The 21,650-nt window shown below is 47.8% G+C and overlaps 1 protein-coding gene across 2 annotated transcripts; it reads right to left on the bottom strand.

The window, feature by feature from the left end:
• Positions 1-64: 64 nt before the first annotated feature.
• prrt4b (proline rich transmembrane protein 4b) lies at positions 65-15,748 on the bottom strand. Of its 2 annotated transcripts, none has more exons than XM_040173042.2 (4): positions 15,572-15,748; positions 9,953-11,048; positions 5,594-5,713; positions 65-2,796 (listed from the first exon to the last, which is right to left on the bottom strand). In XM_040173042.2, the coding sequence occupies exons 2-4, from the start codon at positions 10,971-10,973 to the stop codon at positions 728-730; spliced, it is 3,210 nt and encodes a 1,069-aa protein (XP_040028976.2). In that variant the 5' UTR covers positions 10,974-11,048; positions 15,572-15,748; the 3' UTR covers positions 65-727. The 2 variants fall into 2 exon arrangements, with proteins under 2 accessions (XP_040028976.2, XP_040028978.2); XM_040173044.2 differs by having other exon boundaries at positions 15,576-15,712.
• Between the last annotated feature and the right edge of the window lie 5,902 nt (positions 15,749-21,650).

Here is a 21,650-nt window from a genome sequence, read left to right as displayed (position 1 = left end):
GCCGCAAAGTCATGTTGGATGTCACCTTTAACTTTTAAGTAAAAAAAAAAAAAAGCCACAGTTCTTTATAAAATACACTTTATTAAACAATGTGTTTAGCAGTTATGTTTGAACATAAATAAATTAGTAAGCAAGCCAGAATATGCTGCCGTTGTACATAGAAGCAGAGGCCATCGGTAATAGTAGGATAAAGTAACAATTGTTCTCCAGTAGAGGTCACTGCTGCACCAGAACTGCAAATCAGAAGTGTCATGATATGGTTTATAGTTTGACAAACGGGCGCAATCCAGTATATATAACATGAGATTTAATGACAACTTTGCCGAATATGAAAACGTAAGACTTCAGTAGTATTTAAGTGCTTAATCTTTGTCACAGTAGTAGTATTTGGAATGTTGAAATGCAATAAAAACATTTTGTACAAATAAATTCTTGTCATCTCCACTCAGTGAAATGCCACTTTTTTTTTTTTTAATACAGTATCAAACTTCATCGGCCTTAACCAAGCATGTAAAAGTTACAAATTACCTCTTGGCTTTTGACATTCTTGGCACTTATACTAATTACCACGTACGAAAGCTTATCAAACCTTCAGGAACGTTATTTTGGCAGCTATAGGTTTTACGGTAAAAGCACTATCAAATGGGCTGTAGAATACCTCGACAGTCACCTTTCCAACATCTTTCTAAGTCCCCTATGTTATCCTTGTTTGACCAGACTTGTCCTTTTATAAATCTATAGTCTCACTGCAGATACTCAAAGCATCGATTTGTCTGCAAACGCCGATGAACTCCTCCTGCGCGGAGCGGTCCGCCTCCGACGACGACATGTCCAGGTCCAGGCTCTCTTGTGAGGCCGCACCCAGTGTATGATAGTTCCTCTGTGGGTCGCCGTGGCCGCGGTGCCCGGTGGACGCCGCGTGGCCCGCGGCCTCTTGCTGGAGAAGCTGCCGAGCACGTCTCTCCGGGCTTGGACAGAGGACCAGTGAGGAGCCTCCGAAAGATTCCCGGTAGAGGGAACAGGAGGAAGAGCTGCCCCTCCAACGCTCAGGAGATGAGCAGCTGGAGGATGAGGACAGGGAGGGAGACGGTGGGGCACCTTTAGTTGTATCTCCGTGGGATTGGGCGCAAGAGGGCTCGGGTTGGGGGGCCACCTCCACACAGGATGAGGTTCGGTAAAGGCCAGGGTCAGCCGAGAGGGGGTCACGGAGGCCGTTGCATTGTGGCGCACAGTGGTTGTTTATGGATAGATCACTGCAGTGAATAGGCCTGGCAGGGCTGAAGAGGCTCGTGGGGAACAGGGCCTCGCTGAAAAGTGCTTCGTCTATGCTGCGGCGCAGGTTGATGGGCGAAGGTGGCCTCAGGTCTGCGGTCGAGTCGCTGGTGAACGAGGATCCACCCGAGGGTTCTCCGCGTCCTACATCCTCGGGTTTCCTTGGACCCTTCATGTCTAAATCCAAGTCCAGGTCTTTGTATGCCAAGGCCCGGTTGCTGTGGTAGAGGAGGTCAAGGCCGTTTAGACTGCTACCAAGCCTCTCATCCACCAGGGTGTAAAGAGGGAGGCTCTCTATCTCTCCGAGCCCAACGGTATCGACGATTGCAAGCTTCTCTTGCTGGCTAAGGCTCCACTGGTAGCTCCCAGGCAGGATGGGTGACTTGGACGCCAACAGTTCGGTCCAACAGCTCCCCGCGGCTGGGAGGTGGTCAGAACAGTAGACGGGTTGCGCCACCACCAAGGCTAAGGTGAGACAAACCCCGAGCTCACATAGTCTGCAGCTAAACTGGAAAGCCCACCAGGGCCAAGCGTGGAATACCTCCTCTCCACCTGCCACACCCATAGCGTTGAGCATTGCGTAGAACTGCAGTCCTGCGCACGCTAGACAAAACAGTGCTGAAACACAAACGGTGACAGCTGCGCGGTCCCAGTCCCGGCTTTCAGCGAAGGGGCAGCGGTTGTAACGTTCGGCGGGCGTTGGAGACGTGTTGTTCAGGTGGTAGATGTGTTTCGAATCCGCCCGCACGTAGATGTAGAACACAAAATAGGCCGCGGATAGAAATGTGGCCAGGGCGACGAAGGTCCCACGGGAGATGAGCGAGAGAAAGAGGCAAAGGGGAGGCTTCTGCTGGTAGAACTTCAGTAACGTCACCGGTCCAAACGCGGCACCAAAGTGCACGACGACGAGGCAGGCCAGGAAACAGGGTCTCTGGAAGGCCGAGTAGGAGAGCTGCATCCTTGAGCGCATGGAGAGTAGAAGGAAAACCAGGCCGAACGCCGCAGTCAAACAGGGAAACGGCGCCTCGTAGAGTATCAGCGAGGCCTCTGTCGAGGGTAAGCGGTCCCCGTGACCGTAGGCATCGTACAGGAGGGAAAACGATCTGGTGCCACCGCCGGCCAGCAGAAACAGACTGACCAGGGCGAAGTAGCCACAGCCGGACGGGCATCGCAGGGGCAAGCAGAGCAGATTGAGAGCCGAGGCCAGCGTCAGCATCGCAAAGACGCAGCCGGCGCCGTAGACGTGCGCCTCCCAGGCCACGCCCCACGCCGCCATGGCGCTGTTCCAGTCGGTGTACAGCGGCACCAACATGGGGGCAGCCATGCAGCTGTCACCGCTGGCTGATCGGTTCGCGGCAGTGGCGTTCTGCGCGGGCTTGACGTCCGAGGGGGGTTTTAAGTCCCAGGTGTCGGAGAGGTTGCAGATGCCGGAGCGCTCTTTATTGCAGTCTGGAAGCAAGGTGGCGTCACTGTCCACTTGGTTGTACATCCAGTCATCAGTGTACGGAGGGATATAGGGAGTTTCTGGGAGAAAGAAAGGAGGAAAGCTGGTTAAACACATTTGCATTTAATAGCTCAGATGAGACCAAGAAAATGAGCTACTGCTCTAATCACCTACTTTTAATTCCCTTAAAAGCATGGTAATTGTCCACTCATGAGAATATACAGACGCTTTTAATCATAACTCAAGACATTCACGACATTGGCTCAGCTCCAGGATGGTGAAAGGGTGCTTTCTGCCTAATGTGCTAATCCTGTTCAGAAGCTTGTAACAAGGCAACTTCATACAACGCTGGACCCAAATCAGAGGGTGTGTGTTCTATGGAACAGCCCATTCAGAACCACAGAGCTGGCTTCTCTTGCATTACGTAAGCCATCTGGAGTTTCCATGCAACTAAAGATGATTATGATTGCGTAGGAAATGGTTTAGCTTTGGAAATGAAAGGGGGAAACCATGTGTGTTCGCGTGATCAACAGCTACAAAGCTCATCTGCGCCTCACGTGAAGCCTTCTTGCTTCACACCATAAACCTTGTTCTATTTCACAAAACATGCAGGCGATAGCTTTCCACCACAGAGGAGAAGGTGTTTAGAACTTTCGACTACTGAAGGCACCTAAAGCCATCGCCCTTTAACGAAAACTATTATTGCAGTGTGAATATTGTTTGTGTATACAGCCCAAATTTTATTTTTATCTCTTGTCTAAAAATGTCTTTAAATATGCCGAGGGAAGTCCTGGTGGATACATTAAAGCTGGTGGTGACGTCACGGGCCAGTTAAAGAACTGCAAAGCACCGCAGAAGCTCTTCATCATTGCGTATAGATGGAAGAGATCTAAATAGTTTCCTGTATAAAAAAAAGCGGCCTATTTTTGTGGTCTAGCATTTTCATTTTAAGTCTTTATAATCTGTCTTTTATGTTTTTTTTAACGGGTTGTATTCTTCCTGGTCCCCCAAAAGGGGACACTTACATGGGTGGGGACATTTCTCTGTTCTGCTAGACTGCCCTGATTTTTACAAGCCTCTTCCCCATGCTTTATGCTTTATACTTCTGCCCCCCCGTTTAACATGTGACAGTCTGCAGCTCTTCAGTGAAGAACGAAACGGCACTCAATTGGCGGCTAAGTGTGTCTCGTGTCCGAGTTCATTTGCATGTTGACACTTGCTGTTTTCAAGCCCCCCTGATCAACGAAGCCCCCCCCCCCTGCCTCGGATCCTAAAGGGGATTTCCACAATAGCCTTGTGCATCCCTCTCGTGATAATCCTTCCGCGCCACACTGCACTATGTTGCTGGGAGCCGATACGTCTGGCAGGTTGAAAAAGAAGACATTGGTGAACATCAGGCGGTACGTTCAGATGGTCCACGCATTCACACGCTCTGCCGTGCGTTTCGGCCATTGAGTCTGTTCAGTGACTGAACACACTGTTCCATATTGACATTTAATATGACAGGAAGGAAGGGCTGAAATCATAAACACGGGTTAATTTAAAATCACAAGTGCCCGGGGGGGGTTATTTGTTGAAAAGCTATAACATCAGCAGCATTAAATGAGGTCATGAAATATGTCAGTGCTCTAACAGGCCTCCGCCGTCTCACTGCACCGACCAGGTCATCCTGTCAAAACAGACAGTGGCGGGGCGGGAGTGTAGAATAAACACAGAGCTACTGATAAAGTCAGCGTTGGCGACTCGTCCGTCCATTCAGTTTAACTTTCCGGGGGCGACGGCGCTGCTGATTCGGAGGCGCGTCGGCCGTGATGGGTATTGAGTCGCTGCCATGTTTTGTCGATAAGTGTCACGCCGAGCGGCCTGCGCAGCGTCGGGTCGGCTGTGCGTGAGGACTGCAGCCTGAGAGCGACGTGCCAGTGGACAAAAAAAACACGTCTGGTAAACAAGGTATGATGTTCGCCGCGTTCATTTGTGGAGCATTACATTGTCGTGATGATGACTGTGAATGCTGGATGTAAGATTCAGTTTAAATCAAGAGCTTTTTAAGTTGACGCTCTTAATAATTAATACAGGCCGACAGCACAGAATCTAAAAGATAAATGGTCACATTTTCATGCAATCCGCAAATCCACATAATTCGAAGGAGTGGTTTCGTTTATCTCTCGGTGTAACCACCATTAGTGCACCATGTCTTCATTTCTTTGGCTATTGCTTGTAAATCTTTAGAGGTCTCCCTTATAATGCAGCTTAATCTGCAGACCCGCCATGGTAATAACGCTGAATGATTCTTTGCATGTTAAATGAGCAACAGCCCCACGCACTCATCTTTAATTGGCTGCGGGTTGATTCGGCATCGAGAAAACAGAGAGCTCCGTCTGATTGTTATCACTTTCAATTTGGCTCGTCTCAAAATAAGCAATTGAGCGGGAGCTCATGGAGAAGTTGGATCATGCTCATGCACCCAAAACACTCCATTAAAACAAATGGTCTTTTATGATAGCAGTAAATGCGTTCATGTGCAGGCGGTATTATCAACAACAGCTTTTTGCTTTAGGCCTGAAAATGACACAGCAATATTGAAAGAGGCCCGTTGGGGTGAAATGTGTGACTCATCGTTTTTTTTAAAAGTGCTGTTATTCCAAGCAAGGTAATGTTAGAATACGAACAGGTTTTGGAGGCTGCAGAGGGGGAATGATTTCATTATCTGCTCCATATGTCTTTAAATATATTATATTCTCCCCTGCAAAGGATGCAGGGCAATTGGTTCTCCCGTCTCTTAGTCCAGTTTAGCAGTGTGCAGAGCAACCACAAGCAGAAAATACACACAATTGGCAAGAAGTGTTCATCTAGATCTCCAGGGATTTGTTTGCTCACCTGTGCTCTGTGGCGACGACGGAGTCAGCACCTCGCTGGACGTCGTGGAAACGTCCCCATCCCCGTCTGCCGAAGGAGCCGCACCTTTCCCGTCCCCCGTATCCTCTCTGCCGGGCGGCTCTGGGGAGACACATGCGATTCAGCCCGTGAGCCACCTCAAAACAACCAGGGCCGCAATTTGAGGAACGCAACGGGGGGGCCAATACAGATTAGCAAATTGTGAGCGTTCCTTGAGAAGGTCGGACCCTGTGTGGTCTCACCGTGTCTGAGGCTTCACGCTGCAGAGCGCGGAAGGACCGTGTTTCTCAACCCAGTTATGTCAGATGGATTGGCCCTCGCCCACTAAGCTTTGAAGCCGGTCATCCTCGGCTGAGCGGGCTGTCTCTCTGCGGTCTAATTACATTGACACCTCGCGTGCGTGACAGTGTGTGTGTGTGCGCGCGTCCATCGGTCCATCACAAAAGTCCCGGCGCAATTCCCAGACCCATAAAAAAAGAGAGAAAGTGAGACGCCGAGGCAGAGAAGAGACGTCTCTCACCCCTCTGGTTCTCTCGCAAAGTGCGGGCCCCTCTGCACAGCATTCTAAATGAACCATGGAGCAGATGAGGCCCCGGGACGATCTTCGGTGAGTGACTCTGTCGGGGGTAAAAACCGACGAGGCCGGGGACGGCATGGTGCGGTGTTTTTTTTTGGAACTTCAGAATTAGGTATTAATAAAAGACGCAGAGGAGTGAGGTGGGAGGAAATAAGGAGGCCGTGTGAGGTGCCGTCGCGCGGCGTAAACTGGGTCACGCTCGCAGCAACCGAGTTAATCGCAAGTTTTTAATGGTCTTCAAAGCAGAATCTGTTGAGCCCCGACACACTGCACGTCCTACACGCCACCGATATCTACTCCGCAATAAACCCGTATTGTTATAGTTTTAAGCCGCGGCTTTAAGAACATGACAGTTCAATTTTGTCCTTCATTTGTTTTTACAGTTAAGCTGTTGTTGTTTTTTTTGGGGGGGGATTAAACGAATTGAAAGGAGACACTGTGCCACAAAAAATAGATGCTGTGACGTTTGCCTTTGGATGAAAGTGCAACGTGTGACGAGGTCTGCTGCAGATCAAGCCCAGTCAGCACGTGCTTGTCCACAACACACAGAGACCCTGCTGATGGGGCAAAATCAAAGCGGAAAGGGATCAGAGAGATTTGACTTATTGAGCCGCTCAACACCCACATGCTGAATTGTCTTTTTACTGTTTACCTAATTAGTAAAGACAAATTATTTCTTTTAGCCTCCATGACCTTGAATTACAATGTTGTATCCATTTTTTTTTCAATTAAAGGAACTTTACTTCTTCCCCTCAAGCTATCAGTGGATATTTCTTTAGTTTAGCTTTCATCCAGAGATACCGTGCAGCCTTAATTTTATTTTATGTAGCATCCAAGATGGGCATCCAAGATTTTTTGGGCGTGGGAGTAATTCAAAGAGTGCGTCGTTCCAGAGGCTCCTCATTATCCTCAGCTTGCCAGAAATATAAATAATAGAAAAACAGATGATGTTGCACTCCATTACACCCCTTGTTATGTATGCAGGCCCCGAGTGAGTTTGGGGAAAGAATGATGGTGATAGGACGGAAAAGGAGTGGGTCGGAAAGCCTCTCGAATGTACTTACACAACATTGCGTCACGTTGTTGCTAATTGGGTACAGTTTTGAGGTAGTTACTCAGGGATTTGTGGCATTTTTGAACTCCATTACACTTAAACATACATCTGCATAAAGGTGAGAAATAATCCAGCTTGTTTCATACTTGCATATTTGCATAAGTTAATTCACTGTGGGTGGAATCCTAAAAACAAACAGCGCTTATCATGGGCCGTGTGGTCAAATGAGTCAGGCGATTAACATAATATTGAAAGTCATTTGCATTTAAGCCCCTTTCCCATGTAAATTCTACACTCGGGGCATTAGATATTCATGTCACATGTTTGTAAATCCATTTGCTTAATCAATTAATCTATCATTGACCGTGCTTTTGCAGTTTGGTGTTTAGAGCTGGGATCAGGGGGACAATACATCCTTGCAGGTAATGGAGTGTCTTAAAGGTCTGCTCTCGCCCCCGTCTATTAGTAGAGCGTACAGTAATGGAAAAAGTGGGAGGATGGGAAAGAAAGAGCGGTACGAAGGAAAGCTTTTTGAAAGACATTTTTTTCCAGCAACGGCTGCCCGAGAGTCTTGAGAAAACCTACATTTTCAACCCCCACATCTAATCAGCTTCAGCCTGGGCTCTCGTTCCGTTCTCTCTAGTCACCATTGGCCTTGCTATCAGTCGTGGGCGTGTCCCTTAGTGCAGGATTTGACACAGATGCAGAGCGGTGCTGTTTTTTTCTCAGCCTCCTCAAGGGCAACGCCACACATAGCAAACGCCGGCCTCGATCACTGCAAACCCACTCGGCTGTGCGGCGAAGATGTTCCACACCTCCAGTGGGGAAGTGATTCACCCTGAGCAGCTTTAAAAGTGCATTACTGCACCGGATAGAACGTTCACAATGGGATAATTTATGGTAATGCAGGGGCGCCGTGCTTTCATTTTCATATTAGTCTCCTCCAGTGTCCTTTGCCTGACGTGTCTATCCGTGGAAAGAAAGGGAATAGAAAATGTTTTTTTAAAAACTGGAAAAAGGCCGAGGGAGGGAGGGAGGAGACTAAATGGAAAGAAGCATGTTCAGCCTCCACGAGCAGCGACTGGTGAGCGGATGGTCCCAGTGGAGAGGAGGTGGTTTCGCTGAGCGTGCGTTTGGAATACTGATACACGGTCGGCAGCCCTCCCCAACCCGGGCCAGAGATCCCTATCTCCTCTGTATGCCGCCACACGATCCACAACTGGGAACAAGTGCAGACACAACACACCGGGCGCTGTAGACATGACAACACCAGTTTCAATACAGGCGGCGTGAGGCAGTCTGGGAATAGTGGCTCTGTTTTGTTTTGCACGGAGTGCCTGGATGTACTTTTTCGATAGTGTGCAGCATTTATCTGTACACAAGAGCATACTTTTATTCGAACGCCCGTGTTTTGCTATGAAGCAGCCGTGGACAAAACAGTCTGATTCTAAGGTCCGTTTAGTTGCTTTTCACTGCATCACACGTGCAAAAGAATTACTTAAAAAGCTTATAAACAGAGGAAGAGAGTGTCGTATGTTTGAAAGTAAAAAGTCAATAAGAAGTCAAAATGATTTAAGAGAAATTGTACTAGCATTAAAAAAAAGGTAATTTATGGAACAGTTGAAGGATATTTTTTTGTTATTTTACTATGAAGCTACTGACATTTTCAAAGATTCTACTTGAACTGATGATAATGGACATTGGTTTTGACAGCAGCATAATCTTACCTAAGAAAAAACAATATGCAACTGCGGAATATTAATGTCCTACACATTGCACACTGCGTGCATACACTCACCAAAAGATCATGGGTTTATCACACGGACACCGAACCCCCCGGCAGAGAATAATCGACTCATCGGTTCCTCGCCCGACCTTTGAACTGACATGATGAATGCGTCTGTAACTGCAGGAGCACCTTCTGCCGAAGACTCATTAAGCAGGCAGACAGCAGACTGCCACCGGTGTTGGGGGATGGGCTTTGAAGATGTCGTGTCAAAATCTGAAATTTATCTGGACACCACTAGCTGTTTTAGCTCTTCATCTTTGCCTTTAAATAGGGAATAAACCCCTATTTTTCCATTTTCTGGGGTATTGGTAAATTGCTGCTTTAAAACTCATTAAAGATTGTTAAATAAAGTGTTTTTTAATAGGGTGGTACAAATTACTCACAAGAAAAGGTTTTCTAACCATCCAAAACAGATTGCACAACAGACTTTGATGCTTTCATCTGTATTCCTTCCTCTCTGCGTGATGGAACTGTTTTATTGAAGTCTGCGGGGAGCGAGCATTGGAAACCTATTGAAGACGCTTGATTGTGTTGCGTATGATTTGGATTGCTTCGCTGTGCAACAACTCCCATTTCAGAAATCTGTCAAGTTGCAGAAATTAATTTGTCCCCTTGAGTCATTAAAACCACCGCAGTGTAATAAACCACCAGCTTTTACAGAACAACCTCTTTAATGATCTCTCGGAGCAAACAGATATTCAATCACGTGATTGTTGTGCTCAATGAGTGTCGACAGGATCTAGATTTTTTCGCTAATGTTGGACCTTTGGCTACTCACCATGTCGGAAATGTCATCAACCGGGCCGAGCGGTCTGCGGCCTTTTGAAAGCCTGCTACTGCAAGCGTAAGACCTGTCTGCCCATGATGGATCACAGCCACACAGTCAATCCAGCCACCATTGATTGGTTTAACTTTGCTTACCTCCTGCCATTGGAAAGTCCACCCTTTGGCTCAGAGTTGGGCTTGTTATGGATTCCGGCACCAGTTTGTACTCGATCCCCGTGGCAGTGGTGTACGCCCGCAGCTTCTCCTCCCCGCGCCCTGACCTGGCCTCGGGGAAGCCCAGATCCACCCCGCTCTGGGCCGAGGTGGGCTGAGCTTCTGCCGCTGTTGCCTCCGCAGCACGCGGGGTAATGCCGAAAGTTGAGTCTCGCAGTTCTACAAACGTCGTTTCGGCGGACGTAGCCGGGGTAACGGGCCTCAGGCGGTCTCCGCCGGGTAGAGTGGTCTCCACCGGTACCGGGGTTGTCGTGGTTTGGGCTGCTGTCCATGTAGAGGCGGTGGGGGCTGTGCTTTCTGCTGCTGTGGTGAAAAGGATGTCTTGTGTAACACCTTGGGCCTCCTTACCCGTGTGCTCCCCCGGGAGCTGTTGGGTCGCGGCCGAGGCGGCGCCCCTCTGCGGGTGGGTGTGTGTTGCATTTTGCCGTGGAGGGCTCGCGCTGGTGGGACCGTTGGTGACCAGAGTGTTTCTGACAGAACTGCTTGTGGGAGCGTAGGAGTCTAAAACAAGGGCCTCATTGTCGCTCTGCGGCGCGCTGCTGCTGAGCGGAGAATCCGATGTCCCCGTGGGAAGTGACCCTGTTCCTATCTTTGTCACGCTGGTTAGGAGCACCTGACTCAAAGTGGTAGGGGATTCAGAGGCCTCAGAAAAGCTGCCTTTCCCTGAACCCAAGTGTTTTTGCAGGCGATCGATTGGCTCCGTTAGAGCGGTCGCGGGCGACTCGTTGTTGACTTTCGAGCTTCCAAAAATGGGGATGCCGAAGGGCAGCGAGGGAAGGGAAGGTAACTTCGGCAGGGATGGGGTCCACCAATAATAGATTCCACGTGGCTTTTCTCTCGATGACGTCGGCCCCCAAGGGGCCTCTTCGTCGGCCGCAGCCTGCCTGTGAAGCAGCAGAAAGCACCAGAAGCAGAAAGCCGAGGTCTGGAGGAGGCGAAGCATGCTGTCGACAGGGGCGCGTCGTCGCCCGCCTCACATGTTGTTCTCCATTTTCGCCTCGCTCTCCGGCAAGATGGCCTAAAAGACAAGAACACACAGGACACCGGGTGACACACTTTCAATCCACTCACCACCAGCTCAATTAGAGTTCACGGGAACTTGATAGAATTAGCATCTGTTCGTTCTTTTTTTTTCTTTTTTTCTCATCAAACTTTCTTGAGTGTGACCTGCTTTTCAGCTTCTTCACCATCTCCTGAGGGGCCAGCAAAGCAGCCCATTGCCACCTATTGATGAAGGCGAAGGCTGAAGTCAGATGGCTGAAAAAAATACGTCATCCAGCACGAATCACAACAAGTGCTTAAGTATTTGCGGACGCCCCACAATTAGTGGGTGTCCCCTCAGATGTGGTGGTGGATAATTATGTCGTGCTGTGTCGCAGGGCGGCACAGACCGACCAATTAGAGAACTTCAACTTAAAGAACTTCCATCCGTATGTATTCTTCTGAAGAAATAATGTGTGTGTGTGTGTGTGTGTGTGTAGGGTTTGGGAGGGGGGGGGGGGGGGGGGGGGGTGAGACTTAGGGTCTACGGTTGCCAACATAAGAATAGAAGGGACCTCTTTATCTCTTTGTGGAGCAGCGAGCGGTTCAAAGTCACTAGCCTGTTGCCTCAGTGAAAAGACTGGAGCACCAATGGAATTTCCCCTGTGAGAACAACAACCTGTATGCTTCGGCTGCACTAAACCCCCCCACCCACGCCGCCACGCCCCCACCCCTCCATCCAGCTTCGGCCTCGCTCGCTTTCAATCTGAGATTTATTTGTTCTTTAAAGCAGAGGGAGAAAGATCTGTTTGTGTGGGAGAGAAGAGAAAACATCAATATCCACCGTGTTCTCTCCTGCTCTCAATCTGGAGTGTTATTTCCCCCCGTTTTGTGCGTTGTCAGCCTCCGTCCTCCTCTGTGGCAAGTTTATTAACGGCTCACCCCCCCCCCTACACCCCCTCGCCTAATCCAAGCTAGTTCTCTCTGCCCTCCGTTGTTCTCGCTATGTTCCTTCGTACGCATGCCACAAGATCAATCTGCCTCCACCACGAGGAGTCTCAGGCAGCGTCTCCCCCCCTCCGTTGCCACCTGGAGGGATGAAACCAGCCTATATGCACAGTGAGAAGCCCGGATATGAAGCCTGACTAGCGGTGGGGAATCAAGCATAAAGCTTCCCACACACTCCCCAGTCTTGGCATTTTGACTGAGCAGCAGGACAATCGGCTTGCAATGAGATGGGGTTGTTTTTAGACGCCCGAGCGCTCGAACCAACCCACACGCGGCCCCGTTTTAAACGTGCTGAGATGTTGTTGTGGATGCATTCGGATCTGCCTCTGTACCTTAGTGCGATTGTGTGCTTGTTTCCCCTCTGGTACTGTTGTGTAGTCGATACACAACCACGCATGCACACTTTCTTGGCTTGATTCAGATGGTTTTGGCGGCTATTTCTACATAATTTGATTTATTAAGGAGTTGATGTTGATGTTATTATGTACAGACACATTTTTAATCCATTTTAAAGCCTATTGGGTAAATGATCTTTTAGCCTGAATTGCCTGTTTGCTGATACGATACATAACCAATCGGTTTTGTATGAATCTGGGGAATGTGTGTAATTTGCTGAATCACTTTAGCTCGGTATCAGCGTGAAAACAGGAAACTGGCTCATCAGAATTATGATACCTCTTTATACTTTGTACTAAGCTGGGTCCTTTTAAATCTTGCATTGGCAAAAAAGTTGTTTTTCTGGTAACCTGATGAATATTCCGTCTTTTAACTCTTAATGTACGTATAGTCACGTGATGCAGTAATGAAATAAAATCAAAATAATAGCAGCTTTTCCATGTAAAGACACTTTTGGAAATAATGAATAATCTCGTGTTATAATAATAATAATCAAATAATAATAATCACGTCTTGTGCTTTACTCAGTTCCACATTGGGACGTTAACTTTCTCGTCACCACATCAAAAAGGTGCCTGTTAGCGGAGCCATTGTCTGGTGCGACGGGCAACAGAGCCGAAAGTGGAAAGGAACTATAAAAAGTGTCCGGGGGGGGAAATTTACAACTCCCCTCTATTATTTTGTCGGCGTTTTGTCAAGCTGCTCAAAGGCCGGGCCAGCCGCTGTAGCGTGCTCACTGGAGCGAGACAGAAGATAAGGGCAGAGTCCAAAAGACAAGGGCAATAAAGACAGAGAGAGAGACAAAGACGGCGTATTGACATTCGGCCGTGGGATTCGTGGTCCAGGAGAGAGTGAACTCTGCAGCCTCCCTGATGCTCATTTTAACTTGTTGACAGAACCTCTTTTATTAACTCCGCAAACAGACTCCTGTCCTTCAGCTTTAGGCCGTCTGGGTGTTTCATGAGAACCCCCCCCGGCATCGGCCATCTTTGTTCTCAATCAGCCTCCACCTCGGCTGTGACACATTTCTCCACGGGAAATGCTCCGTCCCGCATTAGTCCAGAGGCGGCATTTACAAGCCGCTTCCGCGATCACCGCGCTCGTATCCAGGACTCTCCGACTGACGGAGAAGAAAGTAGCCAGGTGTGAGAGACTGAATTAGAGCTGCGCGCCGCTCCTGATTGATTGAAACGGAGAGGCTCTATGCTGTGGGGGGGGATGAATTGACTGTGGCCCCATGTCATTACTGTGTAACGAACTTGCTGTACGAACGGGAAGGTTGGTGGATCAATGAGTTCAGGATAATGGAGTAATTTACCTCCCTGCAAACGGATGGCGTTGCAGGTGAAGGTGTTCTGAATCGGCTAACTGGGCGCGCATATTTACGAGCATTGGTTCTCACTTGTTGTGTTATTTATTATTATTTCCACGCTTGTATCTATAATGTGCATCCTCCCACACGCTGTTGGCTTCCATTTGCAGCGTTTTAATATCACAGGGCTTATGTCTCCAATCTGAGGGACAAACATATGGCTTTTTCCTGTTGTCCTCTTCTGACTTTGAGGCTACAAAGTGATGTCGATACACAGATTCAATCTGCCGGGCCGCTTTAAACCAGCAGGGATTTACCATAAGCAAAAGGCTTTATAGGATGTTTAAATTGCTTAATGTGGCGACCAAACATCCGTAGGTTTATTTTTCTTATTAGGTTTAGGAGAGACGTGTACAGCACCGTCAAGATCACGCGCCACACTACAATGTTTACATCAATAAATCCTGATTCTGGTACATTTCAATGTTGAGGTTCAATATGAATCACTCATGTTATTGATATTAGTATTGTCAAGTTATTGATATCTCGGAGAGATGGATGGGAAGATCGGTGCGGCTTCAAGACGAGAAATAGGTGGTATCAGCTAACTTTGTGCCTTCACTGCTCAGGGTGTTTAATCAGCCACTCTTCTTATATAATTCCCCTGTTTAGTTTCCATGTTGATCAATAGATAGAAACGGTGCAACCAGCCGCAGCCAATAGCCCCTGCGTGGCGTCATTGACCCTGATGAGAGCTGCTCTCACGTCCGAGAACAGACAAACCTCTGGTCAAATCAGCAGCGCGGGCAGGATTCCAACAGCTTACGTAGACGTCCCGCGGGCTTCGTGCTACTGAACCCGATTAAGGCCTCGCTGTTCTAACCAGCGGGGTTCCCTCTGGCGATCGGCGACACGCGACCCTACAAAGCCGGTTTCCACAAACAAGGGGCCCTCTCACGACGTAAGCGGCGCCGTAAATAACACCTGCCGGACTTGTCGATGAGTTTGGCTCTCCACACATCTGCCGTGACCTGTTTAAACCCGGACCCCGACCCCCGACCCCTCACCCCCCCCCACCCTCCTCGACCTCTCACGAAAACATATTCCCCGTGCTTGAGACCCAGGCTTGTGCCAGCCCCTGGAGGTGATGCATCCGGCGCCGCCTACAAAGGATGCTCTCCAGCGCCGGCGTTCCACCGGCTGCCTTTGCCATGGCGACAGCTGAGGCCAGAGACGTTTCGCTAATCCCTCGGGATTTGAGCACCTTCAGCCTGCCGCTGCTTCGCTGGTGGGAGGCTGCTGCGCTCACATGACCTGTCACGCGCCAAACAACTCATGGCGGCGAGAGAAGACGTGAAAACACACACGCGCATATATACGAATCCTGCACATGATTATGCTGAAATGGAGAGAGTCAACATGGACATAATTATTCATGGGATTTACAGATCATGTTTATGCAGATGACACACTGACAAACACACACACACACATACATACACACTCCAACCATGATACACAACGCACACATCTGTTTGATTTATCGCCGGATGACTCCCTCTGCTCTCCTTTATCGTTTAAGCGTCAATGCAACCTGATCAGCCACGAGCCTTCTTACACGTGTGAAAGGACATTTAACGCGTGTGTGTGTGTGTGTGTGTCAGTGTGTTTACTTATACAGCTACACTGTGCTTCCCAGCGTGTAACAACATGCACATTGCAGTCAGACACTCACAGTCAAAGATGCAGAGCAGAGAGAGAGAGAGGGAGACAGAGGGAGGGAGACAGAGGGAGGGAGACAGAGGGAGACAGTATGTGGACGGACGGATGGAAATGGTACTTACCTACAGATGTTTAAAATGAAGTGCAGAGTCCCCAGCTAACAATACGTGTGTCCGTGTTGCAGGAGACGGCGTCCTTCTGAGCCAGTGCATGTTCGTCTGTGTGGAATTGAGTTCCATGTATCCCCTCCCTCCCACTCTCCCTCTCTCTCTCACTGCCTCTCTCTCTCTCTCTCTCTCGCTCTCTCTCTCTCTCGCTCTCTATTTATCTCTACCTCTCTCGCCCACTGCATCAGCAATGCACAGTGTGGCTCCCAATACAATGCCAGCGGTCACACCTCAGCGAGCAGATTGTTCATTAGCGGAGATCACCCAGTGCCGCAAACACTGGGAAACACGGCGTCGCAAACAACACACGCTTATATATGACTTGCGCAGGCTTTGCACACTTGTCTGTGCACACGCACGCACACAGGCTGTAAGCTGGTCCAATCAAAATGCAGCACTTTTCCCCGTGCTATATTTACACCTGATGTAACTAGAATGCTGATGGGGACTTTTTGGCTTTCCAAGCAAAGCACCAACCGATATAAAAAAAACAACAGGCTGTCTTCGCATTTAGTCGAGCTTTAAAGGTTAATTCCAGTGTTAGAACTCAGATCTCGTTTTAGCCTTTTGGTCTTTCTAAAGTTCAACCCCACCGCGTGACCAGAACATTAATATCTCCAACATGTGTCTTTAGAAAATGGGAGGTTGTGGTGAAAAAAACGTTAGCTACGGTTAAATCGCGGTTGTGGTGACGGGGGGGGGGGGCTGAAGTCTGGTCTCCTGCATGAAAATAGCATGCACATCTGGAACAATAAGTTCCTGTTTTGACGCTGTATGGCCTCGGATATTATTGTGAGGTACATAATCGTCCAGTAATAAGCCATAATTCTTAGGAATATAACGGATCTCTAAAATAAGACCCGGGCTGTCCTCTAGGACGTCTGTTTTATTCATTTCCATCCCGGCCCTCCGATGCAGAGCACGACCCACGTCATGTCCAGGCTTACATGAGGTTAAAGACTTATCTCCGTTGACGTCACAGGGGTCCGATCGATGGAGGCGGCTATTGTCGTGCACCAACTTTGGTTAAACGCCTTCTAGATCGGCGCCTCTACGATTCTGCGGAATTTCCTAAACATAGAAACAATAAGGAAAGTCTCAGCCCGAGAAGGCATCATTTCCTGAGCGGTGGCTGAGGGCTGCTGCATGTGATGAAGCCCCCTCCCGAGTCCCGCCGGCAAATACAACATCGCCTTAATAACAAATCTGACCTTGACTCCCCTTGCTATTCATACCACCTTTACTTTGTACCTCAGCGAGATGAAAATAACACTGCTACTCGGCTGCGTCTCCTACTAGTGAATGTGTTGTTTTATTTTTATACAGAATGATTGGGGTTGGATTGTCTGAAGATGTACGGCTGTATTTTTGTGACCCTTACAAGTAGTCGAGATACGTGCTGATACTGTAAAGTCTGTCCCCAGGATCCGAAAAGCACCATATGTACATTTATGTATTGATATATATATATATATTTTGTAAGGTCTGTTTGATGTCATAAAGAAATCAAATCCTTTATTTTATAACTGCAAACACATGAGCTTGTTTCCTGCCCGCAGGCTTCACTTCACTCCCATTCTGATCCCCGGACAGATTGAATAACGTCCTTCTGTAAGTAATGTATTTGGGACGAGGCGAGCTGATCTTTAAACTGTGCCCAAGGACATGTCCAAGAACAGACCAACCGCATCTGTGTCCTAATTAAGGATCTTAAGTGCGGTTTTTGCATTTTCAGATTCTCTATTCTCATATTTATACAGTCTTTTATTTTTCATTTGGTCCTGCAACATATAAATATAAGAGACTAAGATGACAACATTTTATATTAAACACACAGAAAACGTGATAGATCGTTTGAGTCAACGTGGCATTGAGTGTCTTCGGATCTCGGACAAAACAAGACGAAACATTGGCCTAAATAGTGATCACAATTTCTCACCGTTCTCTGGCATTAGTTAATTAGTAGAGAAAATAATCAAGAGAGGAGTGAGGTTATCTCACACTTCAAAGGAGCCCCTTTATCCCACTGTAATGCTAAGAAAACCCCCTCTTCTAATTCAACATAACCCTGTGCACCGTATCACGCACTCTTACACATATTCCTGTCTTATCGGTCTGACTGATGTCAGTGGAATTCAGTGTGGTGAAGGCACTTTTCATGCTTTCTCAGGTCTGGCTGCGTGTTCAGGACAAAGATCTCTGTCCTCCAGAGAATACTAATACTACTATTTCAGAATATGTGTGTGTCTGTACAGCGTGCTGGCTCCAGGACGCGGAAAGTGCCAGACAATGGCTGATAAGGGAGGTCAAAGAGCGCTTAGTATTAAAAGAACAACAATGGACTCTATCAATAGTTTACTGGCTCTATCACCCACAGGGGCCCTTTCGCTGTCGTTTTATATTTATGTCATGCAAGCCCTGAAATCTCCCAAAAACTAGAGGTGAAGAGGTTTTTAAGCATTTCATTATAATGTGTCTTTGCTCCGTGTGTCTGTGTGCAGCAGACTTCTCTGACACCACATGTCAACATTGGTGAATATTTGGTCATTTCACGTTTTAAATAACAGAAAAATACAGTGTTATTAATAAAGGTCTTTGTATGGAACGGCAGCCGTCACGGTGCAAATCCATGAAGACAATCGGACGGGAGGAGAAATCCAATGCACACCTCCTTTAACGAGTGACACAACGTCCTTTACTCTTGATGAAGGGTGTGTGTGTGTGTGTGTGGGAGTGTGTGTGTGTGGGAGTGTAAGTAAATTCTGGCGTCTCCCTGCAGATTTTATCCGGCTGAATCGGGCTGTTGGATGAGGAGCAGAGATGACCTTGGTGGACTGATCATCTGCATTTCATTGTGAGACACAGGAAACGGCCTTCGGGATAAATAACGTGCCATCATCACTTGTCTATGTTGTAAGAACAGTGACTATAAAAACACAATTTGAAGATGCATTTAGACATCAAGCACTTCAGTCAACTGACGGCAGCCTGTATTCATCCACTTCAGTGCAGGCATCCACCCAATTCTACTTGTGGCCCGCCAACTCTATCAGAGACCAGTCCTCTCCGTGCCCATTGTGCCACACCTACATTAAATATAACAGACCGGAGACAAAACGTCAGCTAGAGTTTCCTAACGGGACTTTTGGGGTTTGTGCGTCCAGGGGAGACGCGGGCTGGTCATCAGTAATCAATGACTGTATGTTTAATACATCAGCTACCTGCGCCTGCTGGAGATCTAACGTGGTTTCCATACCAATGAGGAGGATTGATGGGATAAAAAAAAACAGGTCTCCCTCGGACGACAGGTGTCAACATCCTCTAAGCATGTTATGAATGCAAATCACAGCCCACATATGGAAGGGGAGGGTGAGGGGGGGGTGAGGACAACGTTGTGGAGTATTTCTGTTGCTAGTTCGGGAGGAGAGAATGATTTGTTTCAATGTTTATCTGATAAATCAGTCTTGGTGAGCGATCAAGAAGAGCTTTTATGGACACTCACAGGAGGGTCGCCCCCGGTGGCAGGTGGGCCGCGGGGAATTTCCACTGATACATATGAAACTAGGTTATGAAACTTGCACATAAAGACACAAGAAAAGGAACTGCTAGCAAAGGCTCAAGAAAAGGAACTCGGTTAGACAGTTAGGGTAAAGGTCAAGATGGGGCAGCAGGACAGAAGAGGTCGATGGACATGTTGTATCAGCCGTTTTCTCATTTTATGGGGGGAATTTAGATCTAGAATGTTTGAGGCTGCTGCAATCAATACGTTTCTCTTAAACATTAAACGGTTTGGCAAAATTAGGCGGAACCAAACTAGAGATAAAAGGATAGTGAGTGTTGACCAACACACACGGCTCTGAAAGAATCCATTGCAGTGATTCACACTGTACAATGACTGATCGGGGAGTGGAACCAGACGCACCCATAATCAACTTTAAGATCTTCCACTCTTGGAGTAAAGCCTTTTTCCAGGAACATCAGATGCTGACGCCAAGAAGGACCCATCTTGTGGCTTCATTAAGATTGGCTATGCCTTCCAAGCATGAGTAATCATTAAGCTGTTTCCAGTTGTTGGTTCATGTTAAAGTATCCCTCTTAACACTGACAAATAAAAGCACCAATACCAGCGGCGCCTTGCTGTGGTCATTTAGCTTCGCGTTGGTTTGTTGCCACAATGCACATGGGAAGAAGGACATCTTGTATCTGAGTATTAAACACAGACATGCTTGATGTCATTTCATCCCACATGCAGAGCGAGGAAGGCACGTGATGCCAGGAGGGAATCAGACCGAGATGAGCGAGGGGAGTGAAAAGGAAACACTGGAAGAGAAAGCAGGAAGCTGCCACAGATTTTCCACACCCTGATGTGGGTGTGGACCCCTCCCTCCCGGAGAGACGGGGCACATTCTCCCCTCCTCCCCTGGGTTTCTCCTCTGCCTTCCCTCCCTCCAGGACTTTTTTTTTTTCTTTGCTTGGACAATAGGGGCCAACGGGGGAAACAATGCCAGGAGGGAAGGCCGGGGATTTGTGCGGCAGCAGTACGAGGGTGATCGGAGGGGCAGAGAGGGGCAGAAGGGTGAGGGGGCCCTGGGGCTTCAGGGGGGGGGAGTCAAAAGGAGATTGATGGAGTTTCTCTTCTCCTGGGAAAGAAGAGTTTTGATGAGGGGAATGTTTAGCAGGGCGGCTAAAGAGGTCGACGTAGGACGGGGACGTTGGGTGGAGAGGGGAGATTAGTGCTGAGGGGGGAGGGTCGTGTTTTTGTGGGACTAAAAACGTGGGAAGTTCAAAATGTGTAAAGGGAAGGGTGACTCTGCTGTTCCCCGTAGCTCGTTGGACAGTTTTAGCATCTTTTACCAGCGTTTTGGTGACGAGCTGTTGAGTGGAGCAGTTAGCAGTAGACCGGCGTGCGTTTGTTTTGACATTATTTAGGGTTGGGGAGGAGCAGTCCAGATCTGAGGCCTGGAAAGGTGTTTCCATCACACAGTATCCTGTTTTTTTATCAGGAAAAAGCAAGGGATTTTCTCAAAACCAAGTTAAAGGCTAACACAGTTTTCGGAAAAAAGGTATTTTATATATATATATATATATATATATATATATATATATATATATATATATATATGTGCACAGAACAGGCGTATCCTACATGGGAAAAATTAGGTAATATGTGTATGCGCGTGTTTGTGTGTCGGTGGGGAACGCCGAAAATGACTTTGGAAAGAAAGCGAGCAAATGACCTAAAACTGCCTGGACGTGAAAGAATGGAAAGAGCCGATCACCAGGCGCCGAATAACGCTGGCGTGAAGGCCGCGGCCCTCACCCACAGCAAGAAGCGCTGACATGGAGAGACGGTGATGCCAGGCCTTTCATTCTCGTGGCCGTGCAGCCAAGCTTAGTTCCCCCATAAGTAACCAAGTATTTGACAAACGTTACTGTCATTCGTGTTACAACGGCAAAGAGTTCAATTCTCAGGAAGTGGTTCGCACAAGTCACAGCTTTGATGTGAGTGATTTGAGTAATCTGGGCGGCGTGAAAAAGAAAACAACGTATGCAATGAATTACACTTTGTGAAACAAACTTGTCTAATTACAAACATTTCTGTGAGGGTTTTTAAATTAAGCGATATGGAAACCAAGTCACTTGAGAGCATCACATCCTCTGCCACCTTTACAATGCAACCATTGAGCTTTATTGCACACATAAATCCACATCCTGAAATAGTAGAGTTCTGCTGCTTCCGTGCTAGTCTGGCTCCATCTTGTGACACTAACACGTGTTGCAGCTATTTCATCAGTTTAGGTCAGAACAAATGTGGGCCTGCTTCATGCTTCATGCCTTTTTTGTTTCCCTATTTAGATGAAGTGGCGGTTAAAATGATGAAAACGGCACAAGTGTTTTGAGAAACCCGACGGATGTGGAATTTAAAGGAACAGATGGATAAAGGAAAGAAAAAAGTTACCTTTCCCAATCTTTCATGATTGGATGGACCTCCTGTGTGAGACATGATATCTTTATAGCATTACAGTAGATATGA

This window comes from Gasterosteus aculeatus, chromosome 4 (assembly GCF_964276395.1).
Source record: "Gasterosteus aculeatus chromosome 4, fGasAcu3.hap1.1, whole genome shotgun sequence".
In the NCBI taxonomy this organism is placed as follows: Eukaryota; Metazoa; Chordata; class Actinopteri; order Perciformes; family Gasterosteidae; genus Gasterosteus; species Gasterosteus aculeatus.
Note: the sequence above shows the minus strand (reverse complement) of the source record. Positions and strands in the feature narration are given on the sequence as shown.